General features: G+C 40.1%; 1 protein-coding gene across 1 annotated transcript; it reads left to right on the forward strand.

The window, feature by feature from the left end:
* The first annotated feature begins 2,120 nt into the window (after positions 1-2,120).
* LOC101576969 (smoothelin-like) lies at positions 2,121-5,051 on the forward strand. Its single transcript, XM_023709837.1, is given in 5 exon segments — positions 2,121-3,504; positions 3,507-4,090; positions 4,092-4,542; positions 4,545-4,698; positions 4,864-5,051. Coding segments are annotated over 5 exon segments (2,631 nt in total). The 5' UTR covers positions 2,121-2,210; the 3' UTR covers positions 5,012-5,051.
* The last annotated feature ends 12,430 nt before the right edge of the window (positions 5,052-17,481 follow it).

The raw sequence follows: 17,481 nt of genomic DNA on the forward strand, positions 1-17,481 counted from the left end.
TATGAAGGAGTTGAAGAAATTGCCTGGCCACCCTGCCCACTTCCTTGGACAAGTCTCAGTCTTCAGAGGCGCTTGATCTTCGCAGCTGCACAACTTTGGAGGAGCCACAATCTTCGCAGTGGGGTGCCATCTTCGCAGTCAGCATAGAAGGGAGAGGCTTGAAGGACACAGCAGCTGCTGCTCCTCCTCTGCTCCTCCATTGTTTTCTGCTGCCAGGAGCTGCTGTCTTTTGCCTTGGAGCCAGCAGAGTATGAACTGAAACCTCCACAAATTTAGCTGTGAGCTAAAATAGACCTTTCCTTCTTTCACTTTGAGTGTCAGGTATTTGTCCTATCCCAGCAACATGTAAAAAGTGACTAAGACAACTGGGTTTACAGCATCATATTGCTTTAAGGTCTAGTTATTTAGCTATCTTCCTATTTCCTCTATTTGGTAGTACTTTTTCCCTCAAGAAAAAGGCTCTTAAAAAGACAAAAAGGAAGGGGACTACAGTCAACAACAGTTAATGCAAGTAATTATAGATAATATTATTAACTTACTAAATACCAGGTCTCGTGTTAAAAACGTCTTGTTATACATTATGTCTCTTAATTTTCCTAGTCACTCCTATGAAATGGATCTTATTATATCCACTCTTTTTGGATGAGGAAAACAAAGAGACAGTAAGTAACTTGAGCAAAGTCACATAGTTAGCAAGTATCTCACTCAGAACCTGCACCCATGGAATCACTCCATACCCCACAGTACCACAAACACCATGCTCCACTACACATTGATTACTTCCATGAACCCAAATTCTGATCCCAAACATTTCATGCCTATGTGTTACTTTAAATCCAATACTTGGAAGCAGTAGGTAAGCAACAAATCACAGCTATTACACATTTCTATTCACCGTGAGCAGCACAGGTTGCACATAAAATCTAGAAAGAAATATTATTTTACATTTGAATTCTCCTTGTCTTTTTTCCTCTGACCATTCACGGGCAGTGATGAGCACTACAGGCCCTTCATGGGGAGTAATGAAAATGCTACCAGAGACAAAGCCTTAAACAAAAAAACTTAAAATATTCTTAGTCTGTATACCTGATAATCCACAACTTTAAAATATTGGATAAATTAAATAGAAAGAGCTGATTATACTGGATGTAGAAGAAAGGAGTTTTCTGGCATAATACACTCTTGCTTATGAGCTGCATTAGGTGGATACACATGGAAGCCCTAGTGCATCCTCTGGCTGTGGAACCATGGCATCCTATGACATTCCCAAGTTTACTCGCAGAAACCCAGTGCTCGTGCTGCTGATACACAGGAGTGAGCGTTTAGCCCAAGTGTAATCAATTCAGTTGGCCACATTTTCTCAGGACACAGCATAATAGGCTCAGTGTAATCACACATCAAAGACATGCTCGGACTCAATTCCAGCCAGGAAAGAGTCTTGGATTCTTAAAAACTGTTCCTGCTACCATGTCCTTCCAGGTCTGCCACATTCTTTGTTACTGTAAGTAGACCTCTACAATCTTCAGCCCTGTGAGCTCTCCTAGTCACACCTTGAAGCAATTATTTTTCTGCTGAAAAATAAAACCACACAAAACTTTCTTTTGCAGGCACAATAGCAACAACAAATGTAAAGAATAAAATATAAAGACATAAAAGGATGAAATTATTTTATTTAGCATTTTTGGTGACTTCTATTCTTTTCTATAGGTTTGGTATATTAACAAATACTTGATAGTGGCCAAAATATTTAAAGATCTAGAATATAGTGCATGCTTTCCATCAGCCAGATCTTTCTTAGATCTTTCAACATCTTAACTCTGAATTTACTAGGGTTCTGCTTTTCCTTTTGCTTTTTCTTTATAAAGGAAATGATTTGATCTACAATTTCTTTAAATTTATAAAATATTGTATATTATAGAAATGGAAATGTTCTTAGATAACAGTTCTAATATATTAATGAGACCTCATTCAAGAAATAACCAAATTGGCTGGACTCGCGGCACTAGCAGAGTGCAGGGGACAGTTGCTGAGGGGTCCTGGAAACCCAGGGCTCTGCTCCTCCGGCCAGACTTTCTGTCGTATCCGAAGTGAGCTAACCCGAGCCCAGGCCGGACGGACGCGCTGGACTGAGAGAATTCCCTGAGCTGATTTCAGGTGCCACAGGCACTGGGGATATCACCACGAAGGTCACGACGGAGCTAGGGGCCAGCATGATGGCAGACGAAGCCTTAGCTGGGCTGGATGAGGGAGCCCTCCGGAAACTGGTAGAGGTCACAGCAGATCTGGCAGAGCGGCGGCGCATCCGTTCAGCCATCCGGGAGCTGCAGTGGCAGGAGCTGGAGCGCAAGGAGGAAGCCCTGGCATCAAAGCGCTTCGGTGCTGAGCAACAGGACAACAAGGAAAACTGGCTGCACTCTCAGCATCGGGAAGCTGAACAGCGGGCTGCGCTAGCACAGCTGGCAGGGCAGCTGGAGTCCATGAATGATGTGGAGGAGCTAACCACGCTGCTGAGAAGCGCCGGTGAGTATGAGGAGCGCAAGCTGATCCAAGCCGCCATCTGCCGTGTACGGGCTCAGGAGATTGAGGCTGCCACTGTAGCTGGAAGGTTGTGCAGTGGGCGTCCCAACGGTAGCTCCAGAGTAGACAGCAAGAGACAGGCAGCACACAGGCTGGAACCACGTGAGGTGCCAGAGCACAAGGAAGAAGAACAGCAAGCAGAAGTTTCAGAGCCAACCCCAACCCCCAAGGTTACCAGCCAGGATGTGACTATGGTGACACTCTTGCTAAGGGCCCCACCTGGGAACACACCTAGCTCAACTGCCTCACCTGACAATTCACCCACCACTGCTTCTCCTGAACCTCCACTGGAACCATCTGGAGTTCTGTGTGCTGCTGCTGAGGCTCCAGGCAACCCTGAACCACCTTCCAGCACCCCCAGGACTCCTAATCTCCCAGAGTCCCTGACCCAACCCATCATGGAAGGTCAGGTGGCTAACAAGCTACTGCCTGGCTCCACAGAGCCTCTTGCTGCCCAGTCCCCCACCAGAGGCCCCTCCAACAAAAACAGAACAGACCTGGCTGGACCCCAACCCCGTCAGCGTTCTCTGTCTGTGCTCAGCCCCCGACAGCCAGCCCAGAATCAAGAGTCCACCCCTCTTGGCAGCAGCCCTTCCCCGTTCCATTGGGCTGGCTCGGTGTGGGATCGTGTCCGCAAGTTCGCATCAGATTCTCCTATGGCTGCCAGGGTTCAGGATGGCCCAACCCGAGCAACCCTTGGTTCCCTGACACCCACAAGACTTCTGGGCCCCTCCTTCATCAGCACCACCCCTGCCTCCTCTTCCAGGAGCTCCTCCTCCCGGGGGCCCAGTGACACCTCCTCCAAGTTCAACAAGGAGCAAAGAGGAATAACTCAGCCCCTGGCCCAGCTTCAGAGCTGCCCCCAAGAGGAGGGCCCCAGAGGGCGGGGCTTGGCTGCCAGGTCCCTTGAAAACAGAGCGGGGAGCCCTTCGCCTGCTCAGAGGAACCCAGTGCCCCGCTGCCTGTGGCTGTCGGCACTACTGAGCCAGGGGGCAGTATGAAGACCACATTCACCATCGAGATCAAGGATGGCCGTGGCCAGGCATCCCCAGGCCGGGTGCTACTACCCACAGGCAACCAGAGGGCAGAGCTGACACTGAGGCTGCGGACACCCCCCACCCTCCTCAGCACCAGCAGTGGGAACAAGAACACCATCACCCATGCCAGCAGCCCTGGGACCCTCACCCGGATGGGCAGTGTCACTCGCGTCACCACCTTCAGCCATGCCTCCCCTGGTAGCCGAGGAGGCTGCAGCCTTAAGATGGAGCCAGAGCCCACGGAGCCTCCCTCCACAGCGCTGAAAGCCACTAATGGTGCAGAGCAGACCCAGGCAGACAAAGCACCACAGGGGCAGAGCCCACTGAGCACTGAGGAGTTGATGGCCATTGAGGATGAGGGAGTCTTGGACAAGATGCTGGATCAGAGTACAGACTTTGAGGAGTGGAAGCGCATCCGGGCTGCACTGTGTGAGCTCAGACAAAGGAAGAGAGACCAGAGGGACAAGGAACGGGACTGCAGGACGACTGCAGGAGGCCCGAGCCTGGCCTGAGGAGAGGCGAGGCAACACATGCACCGAGACCACCACGAGGCATAGCCAAAGGACGGCTGATGGCTCCACTGTCAGCACTATTACCAAGACTGAGCGGCTCGTCCAGTCCAATGATGGTACACGGACAGCCCGCACCACTACCGTGGAGTCAAGTTTTGTGAGGCGCTCGGAGAATGGCAGTGGCAGCACTACAGTACAAACCAAGACCTTCTCCTCTTCCTCTTCTTCATCTAAGAAAACGGGCAGCATCTTTGACCGAGAGGACCAGGCCAGCCCAAGGGCTGAGAGCCTGGCAGCTCCTGAAAAACGCCAGGCCGAGAAAAAGAAAGAACTGATGAAGGCACAGAGTCTGCCCAAGACCTCAGCATCCCAGGCATGCAAGGCCATGATTGAGAAGCTGGAGAAAGAGGGTGCCTCTAGCATGTGGACATCCAGAACTTCTCCTCCAGCTGGAGTGATGGGATGGCTTTCTGTGCCCTGGTACACAACTTCTTCCCCGAAGCCTTTGACTATGGGCAGCTTAGCCCACAGAACCGGCGCCAGAACTTTGAAGTGGCCTTCTCATCTGCTGAGACCCATGCGGACTGCCCGCAACTCCTGGATACAGAGGACATGGTGCAGCTTCGAGAGCCTGACTGGAAGTGCGTGTACATGTACATCCAGGAATTCTACCGCTGTCTGGTTCAGAAGGGGCTGGAAAAAACCAAAAAGTCCTAACCCCTGCTCGGGGCCCCACGGATGTTGGTGGACTGCGTGCCCCTGGTGGAGGTGGAGGACATGATCATGGGCAAGAAGCCCGACCCCAAGTGCGTCTTCACCTATGTGCAGTCGCTGTACAACCACCTGCGGCGCCACGAACTGCACCTGCGCGGCAAGAATGTCTAGCCTTCCCCCACAGATGGCCCGCAGCAGGGTACCACCCCCATCCTCCCCTCCCTGTGCGCCTGCCCACGGCTGCCCTGTCACAACACCCTCCCCCGCATACACTTACAGCGTTTTTGATAAATTATTGGTTTTCAACGGAAAAAAAAAAAAGAAATAACCAAATTGATGACTGTTTAATGTATTATTATCCCTTTTTAAAAAATTTTGGTTAACAGGCCCCATGAGACAGCTAAGTGGACTAAGCACCTGCTTAAGCAAGCTCAGGGACTAGGGTCCGATCCCAGCACAACATACTGCACCAGCCTCACCTCTGGGCTCACTGAGTCAGTCACAGAGACCCCGCGTGCTCTGTGACTGATTCAGTGAGCCCAGGGACACATGCTCATAATCCCAGGTCTTGGGAGGCTGAAAACAGGAAGGATCACCAGAAGCCCAAGCTGCATGTTGAGACCCTGTACCAAATACATTAAAAAAAAAAAAAAAGGTTTACATCCAAATAAAATGTTATAGCAGTTTCTAATGTAAACAAACAGAAATCAAATACTATCAGACTATTTCTCTAAAGAAATGATACTGTATATCTCAGAAGATTTAGCCATAAGAGATAAACTGGTTTGAAATATTACTCTGTAAATACATAATAATAAAATTCAGGGTAAAGCAAGGCCTCTTAAGACTTTCACATTGTTATGCCACAAGCTTTTAAAATGTGTTTTTCTGCCTGTTTTAAATATTGTATAAATACCAGCCCTATATAAAATTTTAAAGTCCAAAGGAATAGATAATTCCTTTAAAAAATCATTGATAATTTCACACATCTTACCATATGTGCGTAAAATTAACTAGAGTACTTAGTAAGAAATATATAAATAATAAATATAAATAATATATAAATAATAAATATAAATAATATATAAATAATAAATATAAATAATATATAAATAATAAATAAAAATATAGAATACTAGGGTTTCAATTTTTCCTAAGAGATGTAAAATTACTAGCGTCAAACTCAGCCAAGAATTCTTAAACTGGCATTAGCCATGGACTTTGAGAATATGAAATGGCAGTGTGAGGTCAACGCATAGGACCAAGGGAGACTTGATGCTGAGACCACAACATCTATGGGAGAACACTACTATTAATTCCTTAAAAATTAAAAAGCGAAGCTGTTCTCAAAAAGTTATTTAAATCAAAAGACTAATATCATTAAATCACATCGCTAAGAATGACGATCATTTAATATGAGCAATTATCAAGCACTAACTACATTTGAAAGGCTGTGAGACTTCACTTCTCACACAAGTCTTTAGCCCCTAGACTTAGGCTTGGATATGCTACTTGTCACTAATAGTTGCTCCAAGCAATTCAGATTCCCAGTAAATCCCATCTCTCACAAAAGTCATTATGCTAAATTCTGTGCAGGCAAAAAGGACTTGAAAAGGGTGTATGACCTTAAGGAGCTCCTAGTCATAATAAACTGATTCAATATAATGTGATATATACACAAAAACAATGGGCTAGCCTTATCTGTTAAGGATATGACAGATTTTTGTTTGAAAGCAGGGGAAAAGGCAGAAAAAAGATGACACATTAAGCCTTCACAAAAGTATCAAAAATATGAAAATTAAAACACTTACCTAGATAACAACTTTCACAAACAGCCAGATCTGAGTTTAAACTCCAGCTGTATACCCTGTTGGCCACCTGACACTACACGTTTTTCAGAGACCCAGATATAGTGCCGTCAAATGCAAGGGCCTGAGTTCAATCCCCGGTTCCACAAAAAAAAAAAAAAAAAGAAAGAAAGAAAAGAAAAAGAAAAAAGAAAACCCAAATCTAGCCCTGGTTCTGCCATTACTAGCCATGACCTTTGGCAACATTTGGCTTCTGTTGATATCCATTTCCTAATCTATGAAGGGAGTTGTGGAGTTACACTGGATGATGTTTAATTTCCACTCTGGCTCTAACAAGTCTATATTTTATACCAAATTATAGAAATTCTTGCAGTTATTGGAAATTTTCATTTAGAAAATATTTATAGAGCACCTTTTATATGTCAGGCACTACTTTTTAAGCATGAAGGCATTTTTTTAATATCAGTAAAAGAGATCAAATAAAATCTGTCTACATGGAAATTCCACAGAAAATACCTATTGAAACTTAAAAATTCTCTGTTGTCTCCATTTCAAACAGCAGTGTAATTGGTGAGACTCACACATGTACTTAAAATAGGTAACCCTGGAACATTTCCAACTAACTATAAATATTAATGCACAGAGAAATCTTGATGCAATGTACTTGGTAATGCCATCCTCAAAACTGTATTTTTCTTTTTTTATGCATTTAGTACAGTGTCTACAGGGTCTCACTATGTAGACTGGACTCACAGTGATCCTCCTGGCAAAACTGTATTTTTCTAAATTCACACTAAATCTGTGAATCCGGGTAGCTTGACAAAAAGACAGCATGTTAATGAGATCCACCCAAACCAATTTAGTAGATATCCATCTAGGCCTCTTTCTTTAAACTAATTATATAGTGTCTTGAGAACTATGACATAACCAGGGTAAGTTTTGTCTACAGATGAATAAAGCGTATACATGGTAAGAAAATGTAAACATAGAAACCTATCATTTTACTTCTTTTCAGACATTCGCTATCCGGCATTTGTGTTGTAGGCTATTTTATTGTACAAGGTCTTTGAGAATTGCATACTTTCACTGTTTGCAAACCATGTTTTTATTCAGTAGGCAGTGATGCAACCTCAGCTCTTTCGGGCACATCCAGAATAGAAACGCATTTAGCATCTATCAGGTGAAGGTTGGGGTAGGAGGTTGGAGACATTACCGAAAGGAGCCTTGATGATGAGCTAAGAGAGGACAGACTCCACCTGCCCTCCCTCCAAATACTGCAATTGAAGGAGACCCAGAACAAGTGTGCCAGCCTTCATGTTTGCGCTCTTCTAGTCTGCTTCTCTCTCTACCAACACTGTGATTTCTCTGCTAGCCCTTTCCCAAGGATGCACAGCAATGTCTTCTCCGTGGTTGATGAATCAATCACAAGAGAATCTCCTGGAATCTGCAGCCTGCCTTATCTCAAAATGTCTGCAAAATTCCACATCAGTCTAGGACTTGCATCCTTCTCTGTAAAAGGGAAGATCTTAGGAGGGTTGTGCAGTCATCTTCTGGGGAGCGGCACTGTCATGTAAAACCCCACAAGTGATTCTGTGCCTTTGCATGCTTTTATTAAGGGGCTGGATAATGGGGTCACAAGGTTTGAAAAAAACCCAGATTTTAGAGACATACATATAACACATCCTGTACATCTTCCTTGAGATCACGAGAGCTAATACTATGCCTGTTCTCTGTTTTCATCATTCACTGAGAGAAGACCAGGACTTCTAATTCCCACACCGCTCTGTGGGCAGCAGGGTAACCCCCAAAGGCACCAGGGACTTCCCAGTATGCAAATCTGTCTTATTCTTTGCATCAATGCCTGGAAATAGCCAATTCCCTACTTATTGTTTTTCCTCCACTAAAATGTAAGCTCTAGAAGGGCAGAGGCTTTTTGTTTTGCTAATTCTAGAACTCAATTCAGTAAGAACAGTCATTCATTACTTATTCAGTGAAAAATACCATAAAGCGTTGTGAAAGGAGAGAGATATCTTACTTTGTTTTTCCTAGATTTGGTAAGGTTTTACTCTTTTGGGATTAGGTATTCATCTCATGAGGTTGGACTCAAATGAAATTAATATATACATCACATATAAACACTACCAAAAACTGTCTATCACTCCTGGAACTCTTCTCTGAAAAGTTATTTTGGCCTTTGTATATATGATAACTTTCCATATAAAATATAAACTTACATTATCAAGTCCATAAATTTCAAAACTTAACTGCGTACTAATTAATTATTACCAAATGTTTGCTGTGACTCAAAAAGCATTTTTCAGAATCAAACACTGCACTCAAAGACTATGACTTCTCTCTAAACTGTTTTATAGCTCTAAAACATAAGCATTCAAATTTTCTAAAGTGTTTAAAAAAAAAAAGTACAACAGAGGCAGCAGAGATAGCTTGATAAGATAAGCACCTGCCTGACAAGCACAAGCACCTGGGCTTGATCCCTGGTACTACATGGCATGCCACCCCAGAACCCAGGGTGTGCCCTGCCAGCCACGGAAACTGGGTGTGCGTGGTGGTGCACACCTGTATTCCCAGAGCTGGGGAGGTTAAGTCAGGGGGATCACTATGAGTCTGAGCTCCAAAGTGAGACCATGTCCCAAATAAATAAATTCATACATAAATGATTTTTAAAAAAACAAAAAGTAGAGCACTCCTTTGGGTAGCCCAAATGGGTTAGAGACAGGTATCCATAAAAAAATATGCACACAAGTATTTACATCAGTTTGACTCATGATTGCCAAAACTTGTAAGCAACAAAGATATTTTTCTGTTAAGTAAGTAAACTGTGATACCACTATGCAATAGAATATTATTGAATAATAAAAAATGAGTTATCAAGAGATAAAATGATACACAAGAGACTCAAGTGTATATTGTTAAGGATAAATGCCAGGCTAAGACACTACACACTGTATATCCCAATTGCATGATACTTTGGAAAAGGCAACACTACAGACAAAGTAAAGGACTCAAGAAGGTGGGAAGAGGGGGCAAGATGGACAGATGAAGCACAGGAGACTTAGGTGAGTGAAACCATTCTGCAAGACTCTGTAACAGTGGAAGGTATCAAACCCTTCAGATTTGCAACACAAAGAACGAAGACAAGGGAAAAGGATATGGGAATTCTCTGTGCTTTCTGCTCAAAAGTTTCTTAAAAAGTAAAACTTCTCATAAGAAATGAAGCCTATGAATTGCAAATATATAATCAGATTGCCTCTCAATTATCACTGACAGGGGCCGGAGAGATGGCTTAGTAGAATAAGTGCTTCCCTGGCAAGTACAAGGGCCTGAGTTCAATCCCGGTTCAAAAAAAAAAAAAAAAAAATCACTGACATTTTGTCTCTCTTGCCAGCTCAAATTCTTTTTTTTTTTTTTTTAATATAAGGAAGTTCTGTTTCATAGTAAAGGGTAAAAGGGTGGCACATAAAGAAATTTAAACTACAGCTAGGTGTGGTGGTGCACACCTGTAATGGCAGCATGTGGGAGAGAGAGAGGCAGGAAGACTACCTCAAATTCAAGGCCAGTCTGGATAGCACAAGGAAACCCTGTCAGAAGGAAAGAAAGAAAGAAAGAAAGAAAGAAAGAAAGAAAGAAAGAAAGAAAGAAAGAAAGAAAGAAAGAAAGAAAGAAAGAGAAGAGAGAAAAAAGAAAAGAAAAGAAAAGAAAAGAAAAGAAAAGAAAAGAAAAGAAAAGAAAAGAAAAGAAAAGAAAAGAAAGAGCAAGCTAGCTATACAGGTTATAACCTTTTTGTCAAGGGATGAAAATGGATGATCAAAAACACTACTTTTAATACTGTCATGACAAAACAGGGCTGAAATAACACAGCTAGTCAAAATTCCTCATCAGTTTCACTTCTGTGTTTCAAATGCTGTAGGTCATGGATCATCATTTTGTAAACACCTATAAATGGGCAGGTTTAAAGTGAACAATCAGCCTGGATAAAAGTGAATATAAAGCACAGATCAATCTGTTGTGTTACTTATCAAGGGAAGGGACAGCAAAGTCATGCAATTTACTGACTACAAAGAATTAGACAACCTCCCCAACCCTTAAAAGTGGCACAAAGGATGAAAAACCTATACAGTGAGGAAAAGTCACATGTGTTCCACAGAGTAGTTGTTAAAAGAGTACATCTTAAATCCATCTAAACATATTTTAAGGGAAAAGAAATTTAGGTTCCCAATAAAAAGAAAGGTTAGAGATGGATAAAGAAGTTAAGATACTGGGGAATGGGCAGAGTAGAGCCAGAATGAGGTCTGGTAGCATTTACTAGGCAAACTGCAAGAGCTCATATTTGTAAACATACTCAACAAGTACCACCCAGTAAATATTGAAATGGGGGAAAAAAAACAATGAAAAAAGAAAATTGGCTTCAATGATGCAAGAAAATGAAGTGGCAAAGAGCCTGCACAGTGAAGCACCTGTCCCTGGATGTGCTGAAGCCCCAGGAGCTGTCACTGGTAAAGCTTTTTGGGGTAGAGATTTTAAGTTATCTGTTTTTCTTGACAACTTTGGTCATAAGCTTTGCTAAATGCTTGTAAATCCCTGTAAGAGACAAATTGGTTAGAGAGGATTGACATTAAAGGAAAATGGCTCCAAGGATGGGGTAACGAGGGCAGAATAAATTTTAATACACACACAGCACTGAGACTTGATTCTACACATTGCATGGTACATTTACTGCTCCTCTATCGGGTACAGAAGCTCATAAATCCTGTTCACTCTGACCCCCCCCCCCAGTATGAATAGAAAATGCATGTAAATAGATCAAAGGTTTAAATGACTATTTTTTAAGGAACTTTCATAAGAGAAGAACAGCTTAGAAAACACTCTTTTGAATGGCATCAAAGGTACAAAGTGCTTTTTCTAATAATAGAAGGAAAAAATGCCAAACTCTACTTTCCAACACTAGATTTTTCTCTGACCCTTAATATTTCATGTTTAGTAGAGTCCATGCAGTTGGTTAAAAAAGCCAAGCATAATCATGATTCAAAATTATTTAGCAGGAGTTGCTTTGAACTATCCAAGTACAAAGCAGGTCTTTAAAAACGCTCAATGCTAGAGTTTGATGGTGTCAAAAATGTCTATAAATGAATACTGAACAATGCAAATTGATAACCTGTTGACAATAAATTTGCATAAATCAAATGAATACTCCTGTAATAAATTCACATCTGACCCTTTTACCTTGTCTAGTATTGATCATTTTGTGGTCAGCAAGGTCCTGGACTATGCTGGTGACAGTAAATAAATGACAAAGAATGGCATCTAAGGAGAATGAGTTTTAAAAAAAACAGACATATAATGCTGATTTTTAAAAAAATTAGATTTTCAGGCCAAAAAAAATATCCAAAATTAGAAGAAATAATAGGACACAACAGTTCTACAAAATGAGTTTTACTAAGTTCAATCTATTCTCATATTATCACCCTCATATCTAATTAGTATGCTACTGAAACACTTACTATAGGGTTCCTTGCAGATTTCATAAGCATTAAGGCAGGACAGCTATCCACACTGTGCCTATCAAGTTAGAACCAAAGGACAGTCAGATCCTGAGCATAATGAAAATAATTTTGGTCAAAAATCAAAAGCTAAGGGCCGGCGGTATAGCTCAGTGGACTAAGCACTCACTTAGGTAAATGCAGGGCCCAAGGTTCGATCCCTGGCTCTGCATGCCATGCTGGCCCTGCAACCGGGCGCACTGGGCCCGAGATGGAGTCCGGGAGTGGTGGTGCACACCTATAATCCCAGCACTTGGGAGGCAGAAATCAGGAGGATCACTACGAGTCTGGACAGTGTAATGAGAAACTGCACCAAAAAAAAAAAAAAAATCAAAAGCTAGGGACTGGGGAGATAGCTTGGCAGTCTAAGTGCCTACCTGGCAAGCACAAGGTCCTGAATTAGATCCCCAATATCACATACCTCCAGAACCCTGGGTGTGTCTTGCAGGCCCCAAAACCACGTATGGTTGTGCACATCTATAATCCCAGGACTGAAGAGGATGAGACTGGAAAATCACTATGAGTCTGAGTCTGAGCTGCATAGTAAGACCTTCTACCAAATTAAAAAAAAAAAAAAAAAAAAAAAGCTAATAGGGCCTGACCACAAAAGTATGAGCCTTTAATAACATTTTCTAAGCATGCAACTCAAGTGAGAAAACTACTGAGGATCACTCCTACAAAGACACCAGATGCTTGCACAGATATAAGTTCAAACTATCGTATTGTTCAAAATAAGTTTTCAAATGAAATCAGGTAAAACTACTACCTACAAGACCAGATTTGTGTTTTCAGAATATACTGCTGGTGAGAACACAAAATGGAATAGTTGCTTTGAAAACAGGTTGACAGCTACTAATTGCTTAAACGGACCTAGCAATTATTATATAATCTAACAATCCAAACTTTACCTATATTCCCAAAAGTACTGAAAGCAGGAATTCAAAAAAGCTTGTATATGAATGTTCATGGCAGCATTATTCATAATAGTGAAAAGGTGCCAAAAACTCTAATGTCTATCAACTGATGATACGATATCATATATCTACACAATGTAACAGTATTAAGGCATAAAGATGAATAGAACACTGACCCACAGCACAATGGGAGGAATCTTGAAAATTCTGTGCTAAGTGAAAGAGGCCAGTCACAAGGGTGCACAGACTACATGGCTCCACTTATACGAAATGTTAGAAATCTACAGAAAGCAGGCTAAGACAGGAGTGATGATGGCTGTTGGATGATTATATCAGAAGAACATGGTGCTTCCTCTGGGCAAACAAAAAGGTTCTAAAATTGTTCTAACAAATGTACAACTCTGTAGATATTAACAGGCATTGAATTGTAAACTGTGAACTAGTAAAGCATATGCTATATGAATTAAATCTGTTTTTAACACAGACAGACATACATGTATATATATACAGAAAACATCCCTCCATTGTACAGCTCTGTGATGCATTCATGCCTCCCACCTTTATCTTTGGTCAACTGCCATTGCCTCCACTGCATCATTGCACGAGGGCTGTCAACTGTGGGAAGTCTCCAGACCCCACTCCTGCTGTAAAAGCTGCTCATATTTCAGCTGTTTATATTTCCACATTTCCTGAAGCTTACTTATCCTGCTGTGCTTTTGATTCTATTATATAACCACATGTTGGACAATACAACTTCTTGCCTCTCCATTTTTTTCCTTCATACTTTTGTTGGATGTCTTCCTTTAGGTTATTTACAATTATGAAAAGCTATTTCATATACTTTCCACTGTTTCAGTCACTTCTCCAGGACCAATTCTGTGAACAATATGTTGAGAATCCCACCAGTTATTTCTGTGCATATACAGTTCCATACTCACTTACATAATGTCTTGCCATAAAGACTATACATAGTATCAATACACCATAGTAGACTTTTATCATTCCTCTATTCAGAGTTGTGATATTTATCCAAGTTTATTGACTTGATTTTCTTTTAAAACCAAGGAAGTAGGAAATATCCATTTAGAAGGTATCAGGTAAAAACCTAATATTTTCTGAACAGACTTGAAGGCTGAACCTTGCAACATCTTTAGAGAAGGTAAGACGAAGCTAAAAACTAATCTCTAATTAATTTTGTTTACAATTTAGATTGCCATAAAACATCAAAAGATAAAACTATACAACAACCACACCAGTTGCAGCCATGCAGATTAAATTTTATTAAATGTCAACTGCATAATATTTTTCAGTATACCAATTATACTGGTAATGAAGTAACACAAAATTTACAGTTCATTATACTTAAAATATAATCTACTAGGGTCAACATTTTTTGTCACGAATATAAAAATTAATACATAAGATTTAAAGCAAAATTAAACATGTAAGGGGCTGGTGAGATGGCTCAGTGGTCTAAAGCACCTACTTGGAACAAGCTTGGCAAAGTAGAGGGACCGCGGTTCGATCCCCCAAAACCACATGCCAACCAGCCCCGCCCCCTGGCGGGCTGAGCTGGCCACACACACACACACACACACACACACACATAAATAAATAAATGTAAAAAAAAAAATTAAACATGTAAGACAAAATTTCAGGCCTTTTATTATGATATTATTACTTAAAAGTTTTACTGTTTACTAAGAGTCTATAGTTATCTCAACTGATTTTCAAAACAGTCCTTTAAGTCAGGCATATAAATGTAATGACCCAAGGATACTGTGGTAGTCATTACTGACAGTTCTCAAAGTTGAAGTCAGTGCTTTCTACATCAAATTCAACTCCCTTTACCAATGCCCTTGCAATATCATAACAATTATTTAATAACTTGCGAAAAACTGAAGTTTTTATAATGTTCAACTACTTATCAGATCAGTATTTATAAAAATCCAATTAGAAACAAATTATTTTCTGAATCAGCACAAGCAGCAATCACATTGAATTATTTCTTCATGGCACATGAGAACTTATAACATCACCTTTAGCACTGCAACAAAAGTGAAATCAAGTTAATGTAAGCCACATGGCTGACAGATTTTTAATCTTTACAAACAATAAAGTTAGTATGCATTCCTGACTATATAGTCTGTATGAGAAATAGACACATAATTTCATAAAATACAAAATAATATAAAATAAATCATAATTATTACTACATTGTTACACAGCAGATCTTCCCACACTTATGCATTTGTAATTACACTGATATTTATCAAAAGGCTGATGAGACTATTTTGAAACACATTTACTAGAAGGCTAATGAGACAGTAGAATACAACCTGTTTATTAACTGAAAAACAAGATATATGATGTCTGTAAATGATAAGATCAGAATTACCAATAAAGCATCACTGAAAGCTTCTCATATACCTCATAGTAAAAATTCTTGCTAGTGACAAGAAAAACCATGTACAATATCAGTTCTTCATGTTTACAGCAGACTTCAAGCTTAAACTGACAGTAAATGAAACTTTATATTCTACTCAGATTATAGTTGTTATAAGTACTTAATGAAAGCCATTTTTAAATTACAAAATAGGTCAAAATGCTTATATGGCAGAATAACAGTTCATAACATTATGCCCGAAAATAATCTCACTTAAGATTCCCGTAACTCAGAAAAATATTGTTAATAATTAACTGAGCCAAAACCAATTCATTTATGAAGTACTGTGGAAAGGAACCATGCTGAAAAGAAGTGGAAATGCCAGTTATTTTCTCAAATCATCATAATATTAATAATAATGATATGCCTTCAGGCTTTCAGCTTAAAGATCAGAAAATTCCAGATAAATCAAGATGGTACATAATGTCAAATTCCAGATAGCATAACTGTCAAACATGTAATTACCAAAAATATTCTCAGCAAATATACAGGAACTCATTTTAAGATTAAGAAAACTACCACATAGTTCAAATCTGGAATTTTTCTATAAAATAGAATTTATAAACAACTTTCTCAATTAGATCATGGTTAAGTGTTTACCAACCAAATTCATATGTATATGTACGCAGATATAAGTTTAGATAAAAGTTACAATTTAGGCATAACAAAATATATATAAATTAACAGTGGCAGCAACTCTCTAGTAGTATGAATTATTAAATAAAAATCAAAAGAATTATCACAAAATAGTAAAAATAGCTCCATCAAAAATGCCTCTGTGTGTATTCCTCAACATAAGCTAATATGGAATAATTAAACCATAATTTATGAGAATAAGTATGATACTTTATTTTAACATCTAAATAATATGAAGATACTTGTAACACTTGCCAAATGATGTTATTACTTGTCATGTTAAGGCCCTGCAATATGAAATTTTAAACATTTATCAAGAAATATTTTCTTTCAAAATGAATTATATTTGATATATTTAAAGAATCTGCAATAACAGATTAAATATTTAATGACACGTACTACACACTTCAACCAGTAATGACCTTTTGTCAAAATTTGAGCGATCAAATCATGTGGTCCTCCTGATATAGACTGATAGCCAACCCAAAATGTAATAAGCAAAACAATTCACCTAAGTGGAAAAAACTAGTCCTATTGCTCAGATTTTTATTCTTCTTTCAAAATTTTGGTCCACTGAAATTTAACTTCTTGAGTTAATACACAGCCATTTAAAAACAGCAGACTTATAATCAATACTTGTACTAACAGCTATTCCCTAGGCTCTCTTAAATATAAGCACCAGAGTTATGCAAGATGGAAAATACCCAATTAGGTTTTCCTGGACCAATTTAGCTTGTCCAGCTATTGAATATTTTGACAATAAATATATTCATGCGCTTGAGTTTGAGAGAGAAAAATCAGCCCTTTAATTAGCAGTAAAACTGGCTTAGAAATTAGCCATCTGCCTTATGTCTGATATACTCTGAGATTGTATCGTGTTATCAGGAATAACAAAATATCAGGAATAAATTGCTAACCTCAGAGTATAAATTTCATTTGGCTCCCTTCACAAAAAGTAACAGAACCTGTCTCTCAAAGGTACTTCAGCTAATTCTAAGTGAAAAACATCAAGTGTTCTCACTACTATCCATTTTCCTTGTTGTCAGAACGAAAGAACAAATCAAGCTTCAGGTATACGTAGATCTAGGAATAAAGAAAACCCTGCTATCACTGAAGGCCTGCATTGATGTCACCCAGAGCTTAGATGACACTGTACCAAGTGTTTGCAGCAGATTAACCTGGCTGTTAAAATGCTGCCCTTGAGCCCATGTGGTTAGCTCTTCTGGACCTGAGTCACTCAGCAGATAAATACTGAGCATCCTTGTGGCACTGGGCACTG

Source organism: Octodon degus, unplaced genomic scaffold (genome assembly GCF_000260255.1).
Source record: "Octodon degus isolate 3935 unplaced genomic scaffold, OctDeg1.0 scaffold00015, whole genome shotgun sequence".
Classification (NCBI taxonomy): domain Eukaryota; kingdom Metazoa; phylum Chordata; class Mammalia; order Rodentia; family Octodontidae; genus Octodon; species Octodon degus.